General features: G+C 32.8%; 1 protein-coding gene across 4 annotated transcripts in view; it reads right to left on the bottom strand.

The window, feature by feature from the left end:
* Positions 1–4,971: 4,971 nt before the first annotated feature.
* LOC106462001 (solute carrier family 17 member 9-like) overlaps positions 4,972–23,785 on the bottom strand; it is a 38,457-nt gene continuing 19,643 nt past the window's right edge. For all 4 annotated transcript variants that reach the window (XM_013921905.2, XM_022392116.1, XM_022392015.1 and 1 more), the window contains 7 exons: positions 18,322–18,490; positions 17,337–17,433; positions 15,737–15,824; positions 12,527–12,561; positions 8,537–8,708; positions 5,553–5,582; positions 4,972–5,232 (listed from right to left, as the gene is read on the bottom strand). In XM_013921905.2, the coding sequence (XP_013777359.1) occupies positions 5,075–5,232; positions 5,553–5,582; positions 8,537–8,708; positions 12,527–12,561; positions 15,737–15,824; positions 17,337–17,433; positions 18,322–18,490 (749 nt within the window). In that variant the 3' untranslated portion in view covers positions 4,972–5,074. The remainder of the gene's footprint in view (positions 5,233–5,552; positions 5,583–8,536; positions 8,709–12,526; positions 12,562–15,736; positions 15,825–17,336; positions 17,434–18,321; positions 18,491–23,785) is intronic.

The raw sequence follows: 23,785 nt of genomic DNA, 5'->3' as shown, positions 1-23,785 counted from the left end.
CATTGTACAGGTCCCTGGTTAGGCCACATTTTGAATACTGTGTTCAATCTTGGGCTCCTTACCTTAGAAAGGACATTGAATTGTTGGAAAAGGTTCAGAGAAGGGTTACTAGAATGGTGCCTGAGAAGTATACGAATGAAAAGGGCTGGGTTTAAAATTTTGTATTTTATTTTTTAAATCATTTTAATTTAGTTTTGAGGATTGAACAGCCGAGATGAACCAATAGCTCCCATGTTGTCCAAAAATATTATGTTATGTTATATTTATGAACAAGTCTTAATAAACAAAGATATTTTAAAAAGGATATGAATCAACCAGAATGACCAAATTACATTGGTTTCATAACTAGCACAATGTTGTTGTTTTTATAAGTTACTTCTACTGAAAAATTATGACCTTTTTTAAACTAACTTTCAGACTCACTATATATATAAAAGTTACAATCTTTCATAAACCATCTTCACTTTTAGCCAATCAAGTTATGCTCTCAAACAAAGTTTCTTCAATCTTTATAAATCATGTCAGGTTGGATTAGATTAAGAAATAATAACATGAGTTAGTTTCTGGTGGTCACATGTCATCCTGAAAACTTTCACAATAGCATTTTTGTAGGTTCAAAACAATAAAGGTGTTATAATGGAGAGCCTACAGTGGGGATATATCCAATTATGTACAAGCTGTTGTGGTGCGAACAAACTAAAGGTCTTAAATGGAGAGCCTACAGTAGGGATATATCCAATTATGTACAAGATATTGTTCTGTCAACAAATTAAAGATCTTAAATGGGGGGAAACAAAATTTTAAACCAAAAAACCTAAAACCCAATACACTCTCTATTACATTTTCACAGACAATAATGTTGCAGTGTGCCACTGATTTAGTGTTATTGTTAAAATATAAGTTTAGAAAAAAAAACATGATACCAAATTTTAGCAGAGTTGCTAATACAGGATCCATTATTTTTGTTCACTATTAACATAAAATAATGCTCTTAAAACAATAATTTTATATCTTAAATGTCAGCAAAATTCAATACAACTGATACGTTGCCTTTTCATAAAAGGTTCAGTTTCAACAAATAAATGGTACTTTAACAACAATTATATGACACTTCTTAAATAAATTACAGAAGATTTTATAATTCTAGAATTATCATTTTCTCTTAATGCATAACACATAATAATAATTTTTTAAAATAATGTAAGTAAATTTACAGCTCAAAATTTTCTAATTTAAAAATTTGTTTACCCAAGGTTTCTTTCTGGAAGACCAACAATGCATTTTTTTTAAATGTCTTATCCACGAGTTAGAGAGTACATAATGATCAATTATGAATAATCCTTAAATGTACAAGGTACATGTACACAAAGTTAAACAGAACAAACAAAAATAATTGGTGTAAACAGGACCTACATGTTGCAAAAACATGCACAGGTGTAAAAGAAACAAACTAAAGAAACTGAAAACCAAACCAAACATATAATTAGGATAGGAAACGTTTTGTATTAACAAGTTTTGAAAGCATGCAAGATAGACTGTGTTATGGTATCCCTGTCAAGAAATTATAAGTCATACAACTCTAAAGCATAAAAAACTTAACTTAAATGCTTACATTTTGGCACAAACTAATTTAAATTTTTACCAGTATCAAACACTATAAGTACTGTACTCAGTGCTCAAGCCTAATTTTTCTCATGTTGTTTCTAGCTTGTGGCTCTTTCCCCTTGCTATAGATGCAGAATATGGTGAAGCTTAGATTAAGCTTTTCTTTTACATGTCTTTTCTTGTTCCTAATTACATCAAAGGCTTCACACACAAACCAACCATAGTGCTATTTTATAATTAAGGTAACTTATTTTTTGGAAGGAGTAAAGGTTCTTTAATCTAATAAAAAATACAATAGCAGAAAATACATTTCATTCTGGTCTTTAAAAGTAGCAAAAATACTGAGTACATTGTATTTTACATACATATGAACTATATAAATACAAAATACTTGCATGTACGTTATTCAAAAACACTGTAAAAAATATATCCTAACTGTTTTAAATAACATGGTTTAATCTCTTTCTTACAAACTACATCCATACGGAATAAAAATGTATTTTAATGTTTCTTTCCTATTATTTAGGCATATCTTAATAAAGTAAATTTAGAGACTTCAATATTTTTTTTTGTATCCCGTATGATAGTACAAAATCACTACTGTTTTACATGCACAATACTTATTTCATGCTTCTTCAATGCTACAACAGTACAGAAGAAATTTTTAACTTTTCATGAAAACAGAAAGGGAACAAAATCTACTTGATTCACACATACTACAAGAAAACCTCAAACTCTAACTTAACTCAAAAAAATTCTAGTGTTTTGTTTGTTACAACATACAACCAATAACTCAGGAAGCAATGGCTCACATGCCAAAAATGTGCAGGAATATAATTCACTCATGTCGTTCAGACTGTACAATATAACTAACATGTTACAACAAGAAAACCTCAAACTCTAACTTAACTCAAAAAAATTCTAGTGTTTTGTTTGTTACAACATACAACCAATAACTCAGGAAGCAATGGCTCACATGCAAAAAATGTGCAGGAATATAATTCACTCATGTCGTTCAGACTGTACAATATAACTAACATGTTACAACATACAACCAATAACTCGAGTGCCCTAACCACCTGGCCATGCCGGGCGAGAAGGAAGAGAGCTCATACATACAACTCACATTAAAATAATACAAGAAAAAGCTTGTACATATCTATTATTCCATGCACGAATACAGATAGCTCACTCATTTGAATTCAAGGCTGTATTATTTATATGAATGACAGTTCTTCTGATGTTGAAAAAACTATTACTTTTTTTCCAGCATAATTTTTTCATCAGAAAATAAGAGAGATTTCAACTTATACCTGTTACTACTTACATATTTATCAAACACACATGATACCTCCAAAACTCAGGGCTTGTCCTGACTGTAAAGTATGGACACTTTTTACATGTGAAAGTACAAGCATCTTATAACTTAACTACATACTATCCTGGAAAATTGGTCAATTTGCAGAAATAAAAAATCACAACACAGAAAAAAAGAAGTGCATTCCAATTTGGAAAATATATAGAAATGAAGTAAAAAAATCTAAGACATTAAAACAAATCAAATAATAATCCAATACTGGATAATGCATGCCCTGATACTAAATCATAACTACTGTGCATTTCAAATGCCAAACCACAACAACTACAATAGAATACATAATTCAATTCTAACTCTTGTTATACTAGTGTAATCTTTAACTATTGTGTGTTTCAATCTTCTCGACTAACAATATACAAATTCATCAATATCACACACGTGTGTGTGTGTGCATTTGTACATACATATATACACAGTTGTGTAGTAATAGGTTGGGCAACTACCCAAGAGCCCAGGGTCCTCTCAAAACTAGTATTTGAAATTGTTAATATTAGAATTGAAGCAAAAATGTGTATATGGGAGCAGGCACAAAAATATTATTCCGGGACTCTTGGAAACCTAGCTATACCACTGCATATATATATATATATATGCATATAAAACAGTTTTTATGACTAATTTTAAGTGGCTGATGACTATCTCAAAATCCCAACACATTTCAGTACATATGTTGTTTGTGAAAATATTTTTTCTGTCAAATTCAATACTCTGTATTCCTTTCACTGAAAAATCTAAATTAATTTTTGCACAATATGTATTTTATTCCTTTTGCATTTATCATTACATGAGTAGACTGATATACAATGAAAGGCCCATATTGTGTTTTTCAGTATATGATTGAATATTACAAAGTAGAACTGATAACATCAGTTTGTTATATACAATAGGCTTTTTTCAATTCATAAGTTACTTTGTATTTCCACTCTCTGTAGTTAGCTTACACATTATGGTTCACATGGCAAAAAAAAGGTGGTGAAACATTAAAAACCAAAATGTTAAAATCATGTAAACTGAAGATGTTTTTTGTTCTCCACATTCCTCTTGTCTGCTTTACAATTGGAAAAAAAGAGAAATGAAGAGGAACGTTGAGAAAACAAAAACATCTGCAGTTCAAACGGTTTTTATCACAACCATCAGGCTTAATAGTTAGCTCACTTACTTTTGATCAAAGTTATTAATAATTCATTAAACCTTAGGCTAACATGAACTCTCAAAACTTGTTGAGAAGTTTTATTATTTAAGGGAATTCAAGGTTATTTGTATCAATTTTGCACACCTATAAAAATTAATATTAATACATTTTCAAATTCTGAAAGCTACTCATTACTTCACAACTCATTTTCGAAATCATTTAAATAAAAATCCCTATATTTAATTAAACTTGGTCTTATTTATGGTTTCTAAAACTTTTCCACTACTTCTGAGTTGATAAATTTAGCTTATCTTTTTCAGTTTCTGTAGACTGATTTTTACAAGTTCTACTTCTATTAATTTAATGTAATTGGATTATTTTTTTAACTTATTCCTATTTTTACAAGGCATAATTATTAAATCACATTTATAATATAATTCAATACTATCACACAATTTTATTTTTGGCTTGAATAAAAAGTTTAAGCTCTTGATTTTTTTTATCATAATATTACTAATTATTTTGCAATCTTTATGAAGCAAAATTAACTTCTTCTTAAATATATTAAGTACACTTTTTTTCCCTTTTGTAAGCTTTAAGAAACCAGCACAAAGTTGTCTAACTAATAAGCTAAAAGTCACAGGACTGAGAAAAGGTTTTTAGCAAAATAGTTTGATAAAATGCACGCGAAACATCTGAATGTAAATTTTTTTGAACGGAAAATGTTTGACTAATAAAATAAAATTTACCTGGTATGATCCTCTATCCCTACTACAGCTCTCTTAGTTAATCCTTTAAATCAACCATTAGAACCTCCCTAAGTAACAGTAGAATCAGGTACAGACTAAGTTCAACATATTTTTATTAATTTTCTTTTATTCAGAAATAACCGTATTATAGACAAAGCACCTTTATAATAACTTACTTATATTCACCGGTGGTTTAATAAATAATTATGGTCAGCTTACTCCAGACATTGGCACAATAGGCTTGGCAGTTCCAAATATTAAAAAGAAAGAGCAGAAGATAATGTTTAAGCATGCTGTAAAGTTAAACACCATTTTCCAACTTTGGAAGATCTCTAAAATGTATCCAGTAATGTAAACTCCCAAGAAACCTAAAACAAAAAATATACTTTATATAATAATAATAACAAAAGGAAGAATAAGAATTTTTGATGTGTAAATGCCATTTGGTTGAAGCAATGACTATACATTTCTTTTTCCTTTACATTAACTATAACCATTTCTTAACTTGTGTTTCCAGAGATTATGGTGCTATAGCTGAAATTGTTGGTTATACACGATGTAATATATTTTCAAGTAATTCAAAATGTTTCCTTAAGATTTATTTATTTCATTGAATTAATCTTCAATACCAAACAAAAAATTTATAAATGTTAAATTCTCAAGGCACAGAAATATTTAATTCACCTACCAGGTATGGCTCCCATTGTGTTCATCATTCCTAAAACAAAACATAAAAAACTGTTGAATCTGTATTCAGTTATAAAAAACATATTAGTTTTGTTTTAATATTTGAAATGTTTTGCTAATGTGCATAAATACTTTCTTCTCAAAATACTAAAATCCATGAGATTCTCACTCTATGATTTGTACACATTGGAGATCAGAAGCATATACAGTGATCGAACACCTTATTAAGACCAAACATGTATGTTAATAACATGATAAATACTGGAAATAACATGCATGTACTGACTCAAAACCTTATTAAGATCCCACTTGTATGCAGCTTACTTTGTATATATTGGAAATTATGAGCATATTTCCTGACTGACACCTTATTAAGACCCCATATGTATATGACTAGTTTTGTACATATATACTGATCGAAAACCGTGATAAAACCATACATGCACGTGACTAGCACTGCATTTATTTTTATATACAAAATAAAGAGATCAGGTGATGCATCAGGCAAAAGCTGTAGCATTGTTTTACATATGCAGAAATGTAGTCATAAGATGGTTAGTCTACAAGGCAGCATGTAACAACAAAGTCTTTCCAGCTTTTAAAGAGCATGTTAATGGCCACCTATGTAACAAAAACATCACTGTAAAATATCATTTCTTTGACTGGCTGTTCCAAGACATCTGTCATTGGTTTATCAGGAGTAGCAATAAAAATAGAATGCATCTGCCATTGGAAAAAAACATTGACAGTCAACTGTCGGTTGCTAATTGAGAGGGGGGGGGGAGACTGATCAGTCTTATAAAGTGAAAAATATGTCAGTTTATGCCCCAATCAACCTATCTTTTCAATAATGGTCAGAACTGAATTATCCACAACATTAAAATTACAAAAACTATCATAATACAATGCTAGAAACAGACTATACCACATGTAAACAAGAAAACACAGTTTCAGAGGTGTTTTAAGAACAATCTACAGACAATATATAACCAGAAGCACATAATAAGTCATAAATACATGGCTAAAACACATTACTCTCTAGCTACAGAACTGGATAGCAAAATGGTTCAGATAGTACAATGAAAAACTAGTTTTTACGTAGATAAAAATAACAAATTCAGTGAATAAAGCATTATGCAATGAACATTAAATATATTAATAACACAATTAAGAATAAAAAGTACATAAACAAAAAGAAGCTAATGAACATACTACAAGCTTTGTATATAAATAACTACTCTAATGCTAAGGCTATACATATCTTCACACATGGTCAATTTAAAGAGAAGGCAGCGAAAAGTCAAAAATAAAGTTAACTACCTGAAATACAGTCACATTCTGACCACACTGTAAGTGTATTTATTTGTTAACTGTGTTTCAATACAACAATTCATATTAGTCTGATGTACATTCTGGTTTAAATACAAATTTAAATACCAAACACAGTATCTTATGAACAGTATTTTCTGGGTTTTAACCAACAAATAACAAATAGCATGATGCAAGTTGATAGCTTATACCATGTACAAGTTACTTACTTATCCTGTTTCAAATAACTTTATATTAAACAGTATCACACAAATTCATATTCAGAATTCTGGTTCAAATTAAATTACAAAATACATCATGACACAAGTTTAATCAAGTTATTAAAGGTATTACAGAAGTTGGGTTATGAACACATTGTACATATAATTTAATCTTTACCAGACTGGAGAGGTGTTACTGATATCTCCAAATTTTTTCCTTCTCACAATGGATATACTTAGTCAAATTGCATGGAACTTAGTAAAAACTAACTAAATTGTATCTAGTTCCATCTTTAAAAAACTTAAATAATTTAACTTAGTATTTCAATCATTTTTAACTTACAAAATTTCCCAAATTTTGGTGTGAGACACAGTTTTAAGAAATATTTTTGTCTTTAATAGAATTTAAATTTTTTATCGTTGATCAGAAAGTTCCATTTTATATATTCAGTCAGTTTATGCTATTGAATTACATTACCCACGAGAAACTCTGAGCTTGTTCATGTACGTGCCTTGTGAAATATTTTTATTATATTATTACTATTGTTTATTTTGCCTAATCTAACCTAAAGATATCTCTATTTTTACATTTTAGTTACTTTTATAATAATAAATAAAGAATAAACATAAACAACAAGAAATAAAGTACTTACCCGAGCATTCCCTTTTTTTTGCTCTCAACTATCGATGACAGTTAACCCTACTTTTTTTTAAAGTAATGGTAGTAGTGCATTAAATAATTAACATACAAAAAACAGACAATCTCCTCTAACAATCACAATTTTTCTGGCTTTTTAACTATGCAACAAGAGCCATTACAAATGAATCCAAGCTAGCCGTTGTGATTCCTGTAGGAACCAAACTTGTATTAGAACTGAAGTTGATGATTATCTGTTCAGAACACAACATAATATAATACATAATTTGATAGATAAAAACCTTGGCTTTCTATTGGTTATAGGTGATATATAATTAAATGTAAGAGAGAGAACTATTAACAAATCCTGAAAAAGAGGATGTGACAGGTGGGTTTGGCAGGAGGGGTCTGATTTTCTATTTGATAGCTCTGTAACTAAACAAAATTAAAGGCTATAAAAATTATGGCTTGTCTGAGCAATGATGATTTTATAGTGAGTAATTTACGTTTAATTTTGAACCTATTGGAGGGGTAGTGGATAAAATAGAGAAGAGGACATGCCGAGAGAAAATGTGTCATGTATGTCACACTAGGGGAAATTCAGGATTTTAAAAAAATATAGCCTTGTAAAGTTAAGAACTTAAAACATGAATTATTAGCTAAGGTTTTATGCTATACTAATTGGTATAACATAAACAATAAGTAGTTTAACAAAATTTTTAATGTAAGACACTAAAACCTTGTGTGATGTGTAGTAAAGGATACCTGGAGTGAAATGGTTAAATTGGAACTATATTTTACAAACTCACAATAACTTACCATAAACAGTTCCAGCACAAGTAGGTGCTATATCTAAGGGATTTGCAACAACTCCACTTAATGTTAGCTTGGTCAAACCCATGGCAACAGCCAGTGAAACAAGTGCACCTATGTAGCTACTCTGGTAACCAATGAGAATAAGGAGTAAAGATGTAGGATACAGTCCACACCCCTATAACAAAGATTCAAAGTTATATTCATTAATAGACTAATTTAAATTATTTAAAACACCAGAGGAAAAATACTAACCTTCATTTATTAATAATATGCATAATAGAATGAAATATACATGGTATTAGGTTTTATGTTCAGTTTGCTCCTTAACCCACCACAGATCATGTCATGTAATTAAGATTCAATTTTGTGCTAATGGAATGAATGGCTTTGTCTTTTCTTTAGAAATGTTAAGTGAACAATATAACATTCCTTCATTTTTTAATAATGTAAATATAACTGACAAGATTTCTAAGTCGTGTCTCAATATGATACTTGAATCAGCAAAATTGACATTCTTGGAAATGATATTAGCTACAATATATCTCTTGAACTGAAAATAAAACATCTTTCAAAGAAACCTATATCTTTTATAACCTTACAATATCCTATGTTTTTCATTTACTTAATAAACATAATTTCAAAAACATCTAAAAATTTAAGGTATATGTATAAGTATACATAAACAAAAATCACATACACATATTGATGTTTAAACTAGGATTACGCTCGAACATTTAATCATTGCATGTATCTTTTCAGCATAGATGTTTATTTCAAACATCTTAGCATACAAATGGAATTTTTGCTGACTTTCAGAAACGTAAATATGAGAAAAAGTATGCAGAATTACAGTTTTTCTAGGTATAAACATGGATTAATTTAAAATTGAGTATATAGATGCTAAAGGTTTCTTTTCTTTTTCATCACAGGTGAACTTTAAAAGAGAATCTGTGATGTAGAGGCCTAATGCATTCTTGGGTGAGCAAACCAAACAAATACCTTTATATAATGGTGAAGTGCATATAATATCTATGGGGTTTGAGTCCATTTGACTTCACCATATAGTAACCTAAATTAATTTAGGTTACTATATGGTGAAGTTAAACAGACTCTTAACCTCATAGAAATTAAATGGTGTTTTTAAACTACAAATTCCTTTACAAGGTAAGAAACAGTATAAAGGAATGATTACTCTTTTGAAACACTGTGGATTAACATTCCAAACCAGAAGCTAAGTACTTTGTCACTATTAAGTATTTCCTAAGTAATTCTACTTGAAAAAGAAAAAAAGATTATTTTTCTTATGCTTCACATCATTTAATGTCAATATAGACCAATCTTCTTTTTCTAACTAGATAAAATGGGGAATTATTTAAAAATACTGACTAGGAATCTAAAATAATATTCTTCTGGTTTGAGTTCATTCCTTGAATATATTACTACATTTATCTTTTAAAATAGAAGAGGGAAGGAAGGTTAATACTTCATGGGAATAACTGAACAAGTGTGACAAAAAGACATCCATAATACTTCTAATTAAAATATTTTAAATTTCTAAGCAACCAAAAACAGATTGAAGAAACAAGACTTTTAACTGAACTTTCATAATGTAAAAGTATTATTTTTTCACAAGAAAAAGAGCAAAAGAACAAAACTGGTTTTAAATCTATAAGATTATTACACATTTTAGTCAAAGAGATGCTATAGTATGTAAATGAAAAACATAAAGTTTGTCCATATTTAAAGAGCTCTTTCAACAAAGGTTAATCAATTTTAGAAAAAAAAGTATGGAACAAATAATATGGACATGACTGAGAGAGAATGATAAATAAAGCCTTTCTTCCAACCAGAAATAGGTATTTATTTTCTGAATGTTAAAATTTTTTTTACACTAAAAATGTATTTCCAACAGGTACTTACCTCTATACACACAAAGCTATCTCAATCTTCCTTCTGCCCTCTAAGCAATGCTAAAACATTTTCATGCTCAGCACACTAGTTTATATACCCCATCAATTTCATGCCATTTTTGAGCATGTACATATCATGTGATTACTCTCCACCAATAGTATTGTACCACCTATATTGGTGCAGCTAGTTCCCTCTGATATTCCCACTCAATTCTCACTTTTGAGAATTGTCAGGCTCTAAAAGAAGAACACTGGCAGTGGGGAGGAAGGGTGGGAAGTGTGTGAGGTAAGTACCTATTGGAAATACATTTTTAGTGTAGGAAAATGTTAACTTCTGATACAGTCTTACCTATCTCTCACAAAGCTAGAATCCCACAACTGCAAAGGTCGAGGGGCCAGTTTAGGTGTGCAACATTGAAACCAAGTGGAGAGTAACTGCCCATAATAAACGAGCATGCTCCGAGATTAAAATGAACTACACTTGTGGGGTACTGCACTACTTCTGGAACAGGTATGCTCTTCACCCTTGAAGTAGAAAATGAATCTAATCGGGTGGAATAAAGGAGGTGCACAAGTGCATTTTGTTTTGAGAGGTATAATCCATAGTAAGATTTAACTGAATTACCTATGTACATACACAACCTCAACTGGACAGACAAGGTTCCATAACTTATCCTCAGCATTAGGAGTTTGAGGTTGAGGATAAAAAAAAAGAAGATAAAAACAAATATTTTGTAACATAAACATTGTGGCTAAAGCATGTGGACAGTGTTATGTATACTCATCAACCCCACCCACAAGTAAACAATGTTGTATACCAAACAACCAGAATTACGAAGATAAAGCTAGCTTTCGGCCGAAATCGGACAAACTCCCAAAACCATTGAAGGATCAAGAGGTATAAAAAACTGAACCCAGCATTACAAGGATGTAGCATTGCCTCAACTCGACTGTAGTAACAGGGTAATATCTGTAACTGGTATTACAAGCAGAAATCATAACTCACTCAACCGTAAATGCAGGGAAGAGACATCCTGCATTTGGAATTATGAGTATGACATGGAACATTCGCTGAACTGTAGGAACAGTGTACATACATCCAGTTGTCAGTATTACAAAGCAGATGAAGTCCCCCAAACTGAACTTTAGGAGCAGGGAAAGGACCTCCTGCAACTGGAATTAACAAGAGGGGCCTCTACTGCACATAACTGTAGGAACGGTGGTGTAACCCTGAACCAAGTATTACAAGAAGGATCCCCATGCTTGTGTTTCCTACCTGCTTTAGGCATACAGGAATGTTTAGAATTTTCCATTTATCTAGTTGCTATGCAGTTTTAGCATAACCACATGCTCCAGAAAACCATTAACGTTGCCTTGTTCTAGTTTCTACATTCTCTATAGTAGATAATATCTATTTTGCCCAAGAGAATATTACAGTAAGATACCAGATTCAGGCTGAAGGGGTCACTAACTATGATATCCTTTGTGGATCAAATGACTTGTGTCTGTATGTTACATTAAGTGAATGCTGTGAGAGAAAAAATGGTCAGTAGGTGACACTGCCAACTGTCCAACAAAACCGAAATTACCTGTTGAATTCAAATACACATTCTTAGTTTAGTTCTAATAAGACATCTTCAAGTAAAGACCATATACGAGACCACACTGTTTGAGTTCTGCAAAGATCAATCCTGAGAGAGTGAAAGATGTGGGACTAAATAAACACCACCTAGTAGATAATCTGTGGTCCTGTCTGTGCAAGTGCATATGCTGTTTTCTTTTTTTGTTTGATTGTTTATTTTTTTCAAACTTGTCCAGTCTTTGCTTTCACTGGTCATTCAAGTTTTAAACAGAGATTACTCCACAAATATCCCGGCTGATGCTGCTGTTAATACCAGATCTATCCGATACTTATGTGGAAATCAGTTCACCCGAAAATATCATACTCTTGCAAATCTTTTAATCTAGATGATTAGTTTATTAAGTAAATTTACTAAGCACTTTAAAGTAATTTTTAAATATAATTACGTTTTTGAAACCTTATTAAACATTCTAGCTTGAATTATTATAACTGATTACTTACCTCAAACAACTTCCTTACTAGTGTTATGCCCCATCCTGTTAATATAGAAAAATATTAATACTGGTATGTAATGATACTTCAACTAACACTGTACAGTCAACTTAGAGAATAAAATACATAAGTGGTACCTTAAATTCATAGCTTCACATTACAGTGCCAATATGACACTAATTTTGCTATTGTACTTTGATAGATTAGAAAACTCTTAGCTCCCATTCTATGATTATATTAGTCAATGTTTTATTTTTTTGAAATGTACTATTTCAGCACTGTAAACTTTATTTCTTGATTGATTAGGTCCTTCTCACTACCAAATTGAAATACAATAAATAAAATCACACAAGTTAAATCTAACTAATAAAAGTTTCACACAAACTTCCCAATCACTTTATAAACAAGCTATAAATCAAATATTCTAACAAAACCAACTTAAAAAAAAAAGAAAGTGTATTCAAATTTATTTATTTTTTTCAAAAATATGCATTAACATCCTCAGTCTAATTCACCTTGTATTTTTGGTAATAAAAACCCATAATAATATTATTTTTAGCTGTGGCATAGTGGCTCATAGAATAGCTCTGAGTTTTTTTTGTTTTTTTTTCAAGTACAAACTTTTAGCTCATAGCTCCATCAACGTTTGACCAATTTTAAACCTAATTACAGTTTTGGACTCAGGAGGTCAAATCCTTTCAACTGATGTATTTGATCATGCCCAAGGTCTCATACATAAATTTATTCTGATCCTGCCTAAAAGAATTTCAATTTGAGGGTAAGCTGGTATAGATCCTGACGAGTAATAAAATTGAATTGGGTATACGTGCACCCCACACTTGGTATTGCTGGCACACAAAAATATAGCTAATAAAAAGAGGAAAAAATAGGCCTCATAGGTCAATTTGCTCTAATATTGCATAAAAGAATTTCAGGTGCTGCAGCTATTGAGGATTACCTTTGGTTTAATTCTGATTCTAAATTATTTGCTACACTTGTAATGTAAAGGTCTTACATAAAGATGAAAATGTTTATTACAGATTCACAAATCACACAAAAATACCACTTTAGACTTTATTAGGTTAGGAAAGTAAGTGAATTAAGAAGTGTTATGGTTTGTCAGTGAAATGAACAAATCTGCTGAAGTTATCCCTAAGACATTAAAGGAGGCTTTAATTTCCTATCATTAATCTGTGAATTCAGTCAGGACAAGCAAGACTTACTTGATAATGTAAGTATGGCAAACAACCTAATAACTAAATGGAATGGTCTGAATATGTTTTATAAAAATAAAAGGAAAATAAAAAACTGTTCTTGGCTGTAAAGTACATCACTTTGAAAGCACTGGAATATCAAAACTTTGCTTTTTTTTTTAATGAACTCCTTACTTAAAAGTCAACACCAAATACATTTTAGGTTTTTCTACCTATTTCCAAAAATGTATTCAAACTGTGAATATATGGGGTCATTGTTTTCTATGCACTTCAAATCAAAAATATTCAAATGAATCAATATATTGCTTATAAATATAAATATTTATCTATGTATGTGTGCACGTGACAACAGATTGTGACACTGAAGTAAAAATTGGAGTCATTAATATTTCTATGAATGTTAACCCTTAATTATCTCAATGTCAATGTGATCAGATAAATTTATCTACTCAAAGACTGCTTGGAATGTTTTCTATTATCTGCTGCAAGCAAATAACTAATAAAATACTAGCCATTTGTTTTTATTTTTCTGAAAGAACTACAGAATGAGCTGTAATTACTATGAAAAAAAGAAATTCTCTTCCAATTAGCAATGAAGGTGTAAAGTTTCATCTTTTATATGTTGGTACAGTCACTTTAGCTGTATACAGTTTTATCTGATTATCAGCATCTGAGATTTTTTAACAGCATTTAGTTGTAACTCATCATTCTCATTTTATATTAATGTTCAATACCCACATAACAGTAATGTTACAGAAAGAATTAAAACTAAATAACTGGCGTTTTCTTCTTAAAACTTGAAATGATGACTGTATTCAGTCTTAGTTCCTCCCGTTCCGTTGGGAACATTGGTCAGCGAGACCTCGCCATCTGCCTCTGTCATGAGCGGTCTCCACCGTTTGGTCAAATGTTAGATCCACCAGTTCCAAATCCTCTTTAAAAGTAATCAGAGCCCAAGTAAAAATCATTTTGATTTTCCGCAGCTCAATAACTGTCAAGCTTTTCATGTACTTACTCTTTTGCTTAGTTTTAAAGTTTTCATTATTTACGTGTTCAGATCAACTGATTATCATGCTTCATTTTTCAGCTCAACTACTTAACACATGTTACTTGTCTATTTCTAAAACCGATCAATATTTTTCTCTTCAGCTGAATTAATTTCTGTTCTCTTCTGTCAACTAGATTAATTACAATTCTATAGTTATTCAACTGAAGATCCTGTGTGTCTCTTCTTATTCTGTTCCAATGAATACTGTCATACTAAAATAACTATCATTCAGTTCTTGTTTTGTTCAACTACATATATGCACTTTCTTTTAATTGGTTTAACAAAATAATTACCATTTTGTCTTTGTTAAGTAATACAAATATCACACAGTTCTTGTTTTGCTGAACTAAATATACATGTTTTATTTAATTAGTTTACCAAAATAATTACCATTTTGTCTTTCTTAAGCTAATACAACTATCATACTGTTCTTGTTTTGCTCAACAAAATATATTCATTAAGGGTTTATATTTAAACTATCATTCTGTATTTGTTAAAATAAACTACCTACCATTTATGTGTTCAATTTCAATTCTTTATTGGTTTCATAAAACCAAATCATTTAATTTGTTCAATTCAATTAATGCTAATATTTTCTTTGTTCAACTTGGCTAATTTTCACTCTTCAATTGAACAACTATCATTCTTAATTGATTTAACATTACTAATTACCACAATCGACTAATTAAACACCACTATGACCTATATACTAGGAGGGTTGGGCGCGGGGCTAGCAACTCCGCCTCGTAAAAACCAACCTGCTAAAAAATTACTGCAACAACAACTTCCGTCGGCGAGGTGTTGTTGGGGCCCTATGCTCCAGTGGGAGTCGACAGGGATTATTATTATTATATGACCTATATACTATTTGCTAAACTTAAATAAAAGACTATAGTATTGGAACTGAATTACTGTAATAATTATTAGTTATTCTTTTAGAATTTAAACTCCCATTACCTTTGATAATTAGTTGCTGAGCGACCCACCCGCCTATAAGTCCAAACACTGGACAGATGATCCATGGTACTACATTGAATATCCAACCCTGAAACAAAAAGGTTTGGCAAAAACGTTTAAAAACCATTAGGAGTAAAAAAAAGAATAAATAAAAATACTTAAATTTTGTTTAAATACCACAAAATGAATCTAAGTTATTTAAGTTTCACAGCAAAGGTACCTATAATTATAACTTTCACCAATAGTTTTAAATGTTTTAAACTTAACATCTCTCATGATGAGGGGGCATTTCTATAAAAATTTTAGGGACAATGCAAAATACGTTGTAGTCAAGAGGTAGGAGATTAACCATCATTAAAAACTAAGTCTAGATTTCATAACATAAACTTCACACTTAAGGAAAAAGAAGTTAAGTAAATGAATCTTTTACAAGGAAAAATATGTAAACCGTAGAACTTTGCTTACATACTTGAGCCTCTAGTTACAACAAAATTCGGAATATTTCCTATTATAACAATGAAAAATTAACATTCAAACAAACAAAAAGAAAAAACAAATCAAGGAAAATTTCTGATTAACATTAAAAAATTACAAGTACACATACATGAAAACCAAATGAGGAATTATTATCTGACTGAAAATAAAACATTGTACTTAAAAAAATCTTGTCTTTAATACTTTATTCTTGTGTGATAGGTTTTAAACATATCTGAATAAATAAATTTTAATATTTATATTTGCTCAAATTCATAAATATTCTATAACCTATTTATAACGATTTCTTTAGTTTACTATATTAAGTAGATTTAACAAAGGTATAGTACAAACTAAAATCAAATTCTCAAGGGCATATAAAATCTTGAAATGCAATATACAAAGATTTTTGATCCACATTTGAACTGTGTTTATGTGCATGTTTTGTAACAATGTAATTTCAATAGTGTCAAGAAAGACAAATAAACCAGCTTGATGTTAAAAGTACTTATGATATGAGTTTTAAAAATGTATTTCAAATAGCAGGTATCACAACCAGCAACCATACACAGTTATGGTTTCCATATCTGGAAAAGGATGTTGACTGGTTAGAGGGACTTCAGAGGCTTCTAGGATAATTCTGGGATTATTTTGAGAAAATAAGGGTAAGAAGTGATTTTATTGAAGTTTCCAAGATTATCCATGGGATAAAAGCTTCTGATTTTTTGTGCAATATTCTGAATAGGATGAAAGGACATAAGATTTAAAAATGACCTGCTACACTTCACTTAAGACAGTTTTTATTTTTCTACACATGGTGATCAACTTATGGAATGAGTTGCCATCACAAGTAGTACAGACCAGTACCTAAATGAAGTATAAAAGGGAAGTATCCTGAAAAACAAAGGGCAAGTTTAAATTTTTACTTTTCTCAAGAGAGGGTGTACAAAAGATGGCTTTGAAGGACCAAATGATCCTTTGTTGTCTATATGTTATGTTAGCAGAATTGTCAACAATTACTACAACTGGACTGTATGACATGTATCTCAAATATCTTGATTGTTCTAATTTTAAAAATGTTACATTTTGAGCACCACTATTAAATAAAATATTAACAAAGACTGACCTTGCCACCGGGGAATACTTCACTGAAGTAAATTGGTAACCACGACATCATAATAAAGAATGTATTAGTTTCTGCAAAATGTGCAAACAACATACACCTAAAAATAGAAGTTATGAATGATGAAAATACCATTTTTGTTGAATTCAAATTGTTCTCTAAATTATAAAATTTTAGTACCTATCAAGAAGGCACTTCATAACTCTTCATTGTCACAATTAGTTTTTTGAGTGGCACATTATTATTACCACCAGGTAGATAATCTTTTACAATTTTCATGTAAGAATGCTCAGAACTTTTACAAATTCCACCTTTTATTACACATTAGATGCTTCTTATTTAAATAGAAATACAAGTATCTATAAAAACCTTTTTATCTGTTTCTGTATCAATTATCTTAAAGTTTTACAAAATTAAGTAAAATTGTACAGCCTATATTATTAACTATATATAAATACAATTACATTTTGAAAAACATTTCTATATATTGAATCAACATCAATTGAATTTTATATATGAAAATACAAACCTGTCTTTTATACTGAATAATAAACTGTGTGTGAAAAAAATGTAACTGCCCAGAAAAAAATAAAAACCAGTAACCTATTCTAACATCACATTTTCAAATTTCTTCAACATAAATGGCCATCCATTTGAGCTTGACAATGTGAGATGCTAAGTTGCTGACTACTGTCTATCTTCATTTCCCTAGTACCACGATTCGTGGAATTTAGATTAGGATAATTTTAAGCTATTTAAATGTATTTGTCAACAATATTGTAATTATACAGGTCAGAAGGGTTAGTGCAAGCTTTATAAGAATCAATACCATAACAGGTCAAAGAACATTGGATACAAATTTTCTTTGTTAATTTAGCATACTACTAATAAAAAAATCATAAAAATTTAATTTTTAGAGCTATGAATGTGAACTACAACAAGTAAGTTTATTAATTGTGATTTTGAACAAATAATCCAAAATACCTACCAAAAAGCTGGACTTTGGAATAAAATCCCCCATGGAACAGAATTTTTCATAACGGGAACTTTAGATTCTATTTCAATCTTACCATCTTCACATTCTTTTGAAGAAGATGCTTTCTTGTAAGTTAACATAATATATCGGAGTACAACTGCCCAGGTTAATCCTAACACACCTAAAATAAATTTTGATATTACACAGTAAGTCACAGGTTATTAAGCTCAGTCTTAGCACATATGGTGAAAACACTGTTAATGTTTATAGTATATAAAAGCTTAGTCAATACATATTTTCCATGTTTAAAATGGAACCACTGTAACACAAGTTATTTCATACATGCATAGTCATTATCATTTCATTACTAGTCTACATTAAACGAACTACCAAGCTTAGTCCTAACAACCCTATTAAAACTTCTCATTACCATTCTTTATCAGCCAAACTACCAAGTTTAGCCCTAACACATCTAGTAAAACTTCTCATTACTATTCTTTATTAGTCAAACTACCAAGTTTAGTCCTAACACATCTTGTAAAACGTTTCATTACTATTCTTTATTAGCCAAACTACCAAGTTTAGTCCTAACACATCTAGTAAAACTTCTCATTGCTATTCTATACTAAACTACCAGGCTTAGTCCGAAAACACTTCGCATTAATATCTTATAATGAATTAGTTGATAACCTATATGGAATGAGATGCACAGCTTAGTCCTAACACATCCATTTAAATGTGTTAATGATATTTCACAAAAGATAAGTTAAATATTCTTGATAACATTCCATTACAAACGAGTTGCCCAGCTTTGTCCTGACACACCATATAAAACAACTTGTTAATATTCTAAATTGCATAAGCCAAAAGTTAACATTTTCCTAAATTGAAGTTATTGGAAATACATTTTAAGTTTAGGAAAATGTTAAGTTCCAAAACATTCTTGCCATCTGCTGAAACTTACAGCTAGAATTCCAGATTGAGAAGGTGTAGGGGCCAGTGAGGGCATTATCCATACATAAAGCATCTGCATAGATTAGGGGTGTACCAAGATAAGAATGGTACCTGAGTGGGGGAACCACATTACATCCAGGAAAGTTATGCTCTTCACCCAGAATTTAGTATCAAGGGTGGAATGGTACATGAGTAATCATCATTATAGGCCAGCCCCAACCAGATAGCTGAGGTTTCACAAGTTGGGGTTGGAATTAAGAGGTCTTAGTCCCTATATCCCAAGTTGGTGGCTACGGCAATTGGACCACAATGTTATATATACTTCTGATTGGATCCCAACCTGTAGCCATAGTGTGATGCTTTCCAAACCACCAGAATCATGATGAGAAAGTAAGCACCACCTAAGCGAACAAACTCTCTCCTCCACCTGAAGTAGTCCAAAAGGCAACACCCCAGGCTTGGAATGACAGGATCGTGTATGCCTCACTCAACCAAATGAACAGAACTCATCCAGTCTGGAATTATGAACATTCATTCTCACTCCTCAACAAGTGGGCAAGGAGCATTTCACTTGCCCCCTGGAATTATGGAGAGGATGTGGAACACTGTGCTTAACCAAGGATCCAGGATGGGACTACTCCGCATTCAGAATTATGAGGAGATAGTGGACATCCTTCCATAAACAATATACTAAACCGATATTGATGAAAAAGAAGGGCAATGCAAACCTCAACCGGACAGCTTAGCATCAAATCTGAACCGATATTATGAGTAGGCTCCCATAGAAGCTGGTACCACTCCTACCAACATCTGGGAAAAACATCCAGGGACCTGGGTAGGAGGGCCCCCAACTTCGCCCTCTTTTCCAAGAGTGGAGGAAAACACTCGAACATTAGAGGAAAATCCTTTGTCCACCACCTCAGTGACTGGAAACTTGGTGTGGTAAGGGCTCCCTAATTCCACTAGTAGAATCTGGGGGTAGGGGGGTAATGCTCTTGGGGAGTCCTGAGGAACAGTTCTCTGGAAACAGTGCAATAGGTGAACCAAGTTCCCTAAATTTGTAAAAGCAAACCGACCCTGATTTATTCAATCTGATGATCGGCAGGGACGGGCATGATCCCCTTTAGCTTTACTCATGATTGTCCATCATTGGCGGTCCACCATACTATGGTAATACCATCTGGTGAGCTCCTAGATGGCCTCATGGAACACATCATTTCTACAGAGCCTGTTGCAAACAGTAGTAAGTATGGTTAAATTGGTTGCTAGTGCAGAATTGGATTGATAAGAACACACCTGTCTGGGCAACACTCACCATAGAGTGGGATCCAGTGAAAAGAAAGAGGTAAGGGACCCTGGAAAGTAAAGAGACAAGAGGAGGAAAAATATACTAACTCTTCCTTATAATTAAGCAGATTTTGTGAAAATGGCCTCAAGAGGTAGTCAAAAAACTCTAAGAAGAAGAAGCTGCCAGATCATGTAAGAATGTGAGAGGAAAGTATTGGGAGAAGGCCACATACCAGCCCATACGATGTCCTTCAGTGGGTAATTCATATGGCAGCTAAAGACATAGAAATGTGACAAATCTGATGAGATGTGACACTCAGAAGTTTCATTACCTGTAAATAAAGACCAGAATAAGCAATATAGATTAATTTGTGAAGCCACCTTGTCAAAGTAATTAGGGATAAATCTCGGGAAATTGAAGGATCCCAATGAACAAAGAGTCAAGTTCCATCATCACGAAAGGAGTTAGTGTGAGCCACATAACACATCAGGGCTCTGACAGGACATAACAAATTATTAGTCACAGAAGTGAGAAATAGTTGGCAAAAGAATTAGTGAGAAGTATTTTTTCCCTTTCCTGGTTGCCAGAGTCTTAGAAAGAAAGGACCTATCAGGGTACAGCAAGACAAAAGTGTAGTGATAAACAGATCTGTGCACATGTAGTGCAAACAACTCCGACCTATGACATCCACATGTCAGCAGCAATAAAGAGTATCCTTTGAGGGAAAGGTGATACATGATACATGACACTAAAGGCTCAACTGGATATCGAGACAAGGAATTTAATACAACCCTAATATCCCAGTTGGGTAAGTGAAAAGATCATTTGGGAAGAAGGACTCTAAAGGATTGGAGAAAGCTGGATAGCACTGGGGAGTAGAAAAAAGTAGTTGATAATGCTGCCTTATATAAAGTAACAATAGATGAAGCTAGACCTGAGTCAAAAACCAGGTTGAAAAACAAGATATGGTGGGCACATTTGGGTGACATGGGTTCAATTTCCTCATGAGACATATACAAGGCAACTTTACAAGTTAAACTTGAGGTTACCTGACAGAGATAACCAAACAGGAAGAGGTGGACCCTCTTGAAGATACTGTAGAAGAGGAAACCATGTTTGGGCTGGCCAATCTGGGGCTACCAACAGCTCTCAAGTAGAGAATCAGAGCCAGAACTCTGGGTAACAGACAAATTGGGGGAAAGGCATAGAGGTGCAACCCCATCCAATCTTGACTGAATGTATCTATTGACAGAGCCAGAGGATGAGGTTCCAGGGACCAAAACATCTTTAGTTGAGAGTTTCAATGAGTGGCAGATGTGTTGATCATCACAGTCCAGAACTGAGAGTAAATCCACCAGAAAACCTTGCAATGGAGAATCCATTCAGTCGGAAGAATTGGAATGGTTCAAGACAGGTGATATGTTATGAAATTCATCACCCCTGGAACATGGTAAGCCAGAAGGCTGATAAGATGGGAGTGAGCCAAGTAGAAAATATCCAAAGTTAAAAACCAAGGTCCTGAGAACAGGTACCCCCAGGATAGGAAATGTAAGAGACCACTGTGGAATTGACAGAATGAATCATGATGATTTTCCCCTGCAATAGATCTAGACCTTGAACCATTGCCTGTTAGACATCAAGAAGTTCTAAGTTATTGATGTGAAATTCCTGACCTTCATATACGCACCCCATCCCTGAAGCAAGTTATCTGTGAAACTCAGGATGAGGGCGCAGTACAGGAACACCAATGGCAGTGTTAATCCCATCCAACCATCACTTGAGAACTAAGATGCTACACCTGATGAAAGAGACTAGATGATCCAGTGGATCGAAATTCCTGATCCACTGGTCACTCAGTGATAACTGAAGGGACCGTGTATGTGTGCTCATCCGAAAGAAATCAGAGAATCAAGGGATGCCCACATCCCCAAAGGAGATAAAACCATCCACGTAAGTAAGAGTCCGACTGCCCATTCCATAGCCTGGAGTCGGATGAGAGTTGGCTGAGCTTGCCTTAAAATATGTTGAAAAAGACAGCCAGATGGACAATATTGTAAGTCAGCAAGAGAATGGATTTCTGATAAGAAAGCCAGTCTTGGTGACTTCTGAAAGGAGAATCTGGGTGTGTTTTTTTAGCCAACTGACAAGATGTTGCTAGAACTAACCAGTCATCCAGAGAATGGAGTGTGCACAAGCCCAAAGTATTAAGGTGACAAGAAAAACTTGAACGACTCTGTAGAAGTAGGGCCAAAGGGTAGATTCCTGAACTGCAGAATCTGACCCCTGTGCACAAAACGTAGATAATGGCAGAATTACTTCGCGATGGAGATATGCATCAGCAACATCAAACCTGGTCATCATCCATAGACCTGGTGAAGAATGCCAACATAGATTAAGAAAAGACCCCATCTAAGAATTGGCTGAGATGAGAAAGGTCAATGATTGGCCGACAAACTCCAGTCTTCTTGGGCACAACAAATAAATGGGAATAAAATCCTGGAAGAATGGGATTGACTCTCTCTAACACCACCTTGACTGATAGCCTTGGAACAAAGATCCAAACTCCATGGATTTGTTTGAGGTAGAAATACTACAGGTAGGGAGGATAATGAAGGTGGAGAAGTTAACTGAATGATCAACACCAATGCCAGAACCTGAGGTACCCGTGGATCTGTGGTGAAGGAAATCCAGGTGTCCTTCAATTGTTGTAACCTCACTCCTACAGACCCCACCCACATATGGTAGTCACTGAAGCCTTTGGCAACGGTCTGCCCGAGTGGAGGAGCCTTGAAACTAAGCACAGAATATATTCTGAGTATACACAGAGCTAGGAACAGAAACTGGGGGGTCTGGACACCCAACAAGCAGTTGTGCCATGACTTCCAGCAGGAGCCAAAGAAAGCCTAGAGGCCAACAACAACAAGGAAAAAGCAAACGGGTGACATCAATTTATGATGCCAATGCCTCTGGGATGCCCGCAAACATCAAGGGATGAAGAAAAGAAGCCTCATATAACTCATGGAGAGCTACAGCAGGTAGACAAGCTCCCTCCAACAAGGCATTTCTATCCAATAAATCCCAACAACATGCAAGCCAGGAAACCAAAGAAATAGTAGAAGCTGACAATCTTACCAAGGTAGAAGTCATCAAAAGACTCAAGTCTTCCTCAACTTGATGTGAGGGCCATTGATAGGCTTCCAACAAAGTTTGTTGGGGGGGGGGGGGGGGGGGGGG

Source organism: Limulus polyphemus, unplaced genomic scaffold (genome assembly GCF_000517525.1).
Source record: "Limulus polyphemus unplaced genomic scaffold, Limulus_polyphemus-2.1.2 Scaffold1, whole genome shotgun sequence".
Lineage (NCBI taxonomy): Eukaryota > Metazoa > Arthropoda > Merostomata > Xiphosura > Limulidae > Limulus > Limulus polyphemus.
The sequence above is the reverse complement of the archived record's forward strand: the minus strand, read 5'-3'. Positions and strand labels throughout refer to the sequence as shown.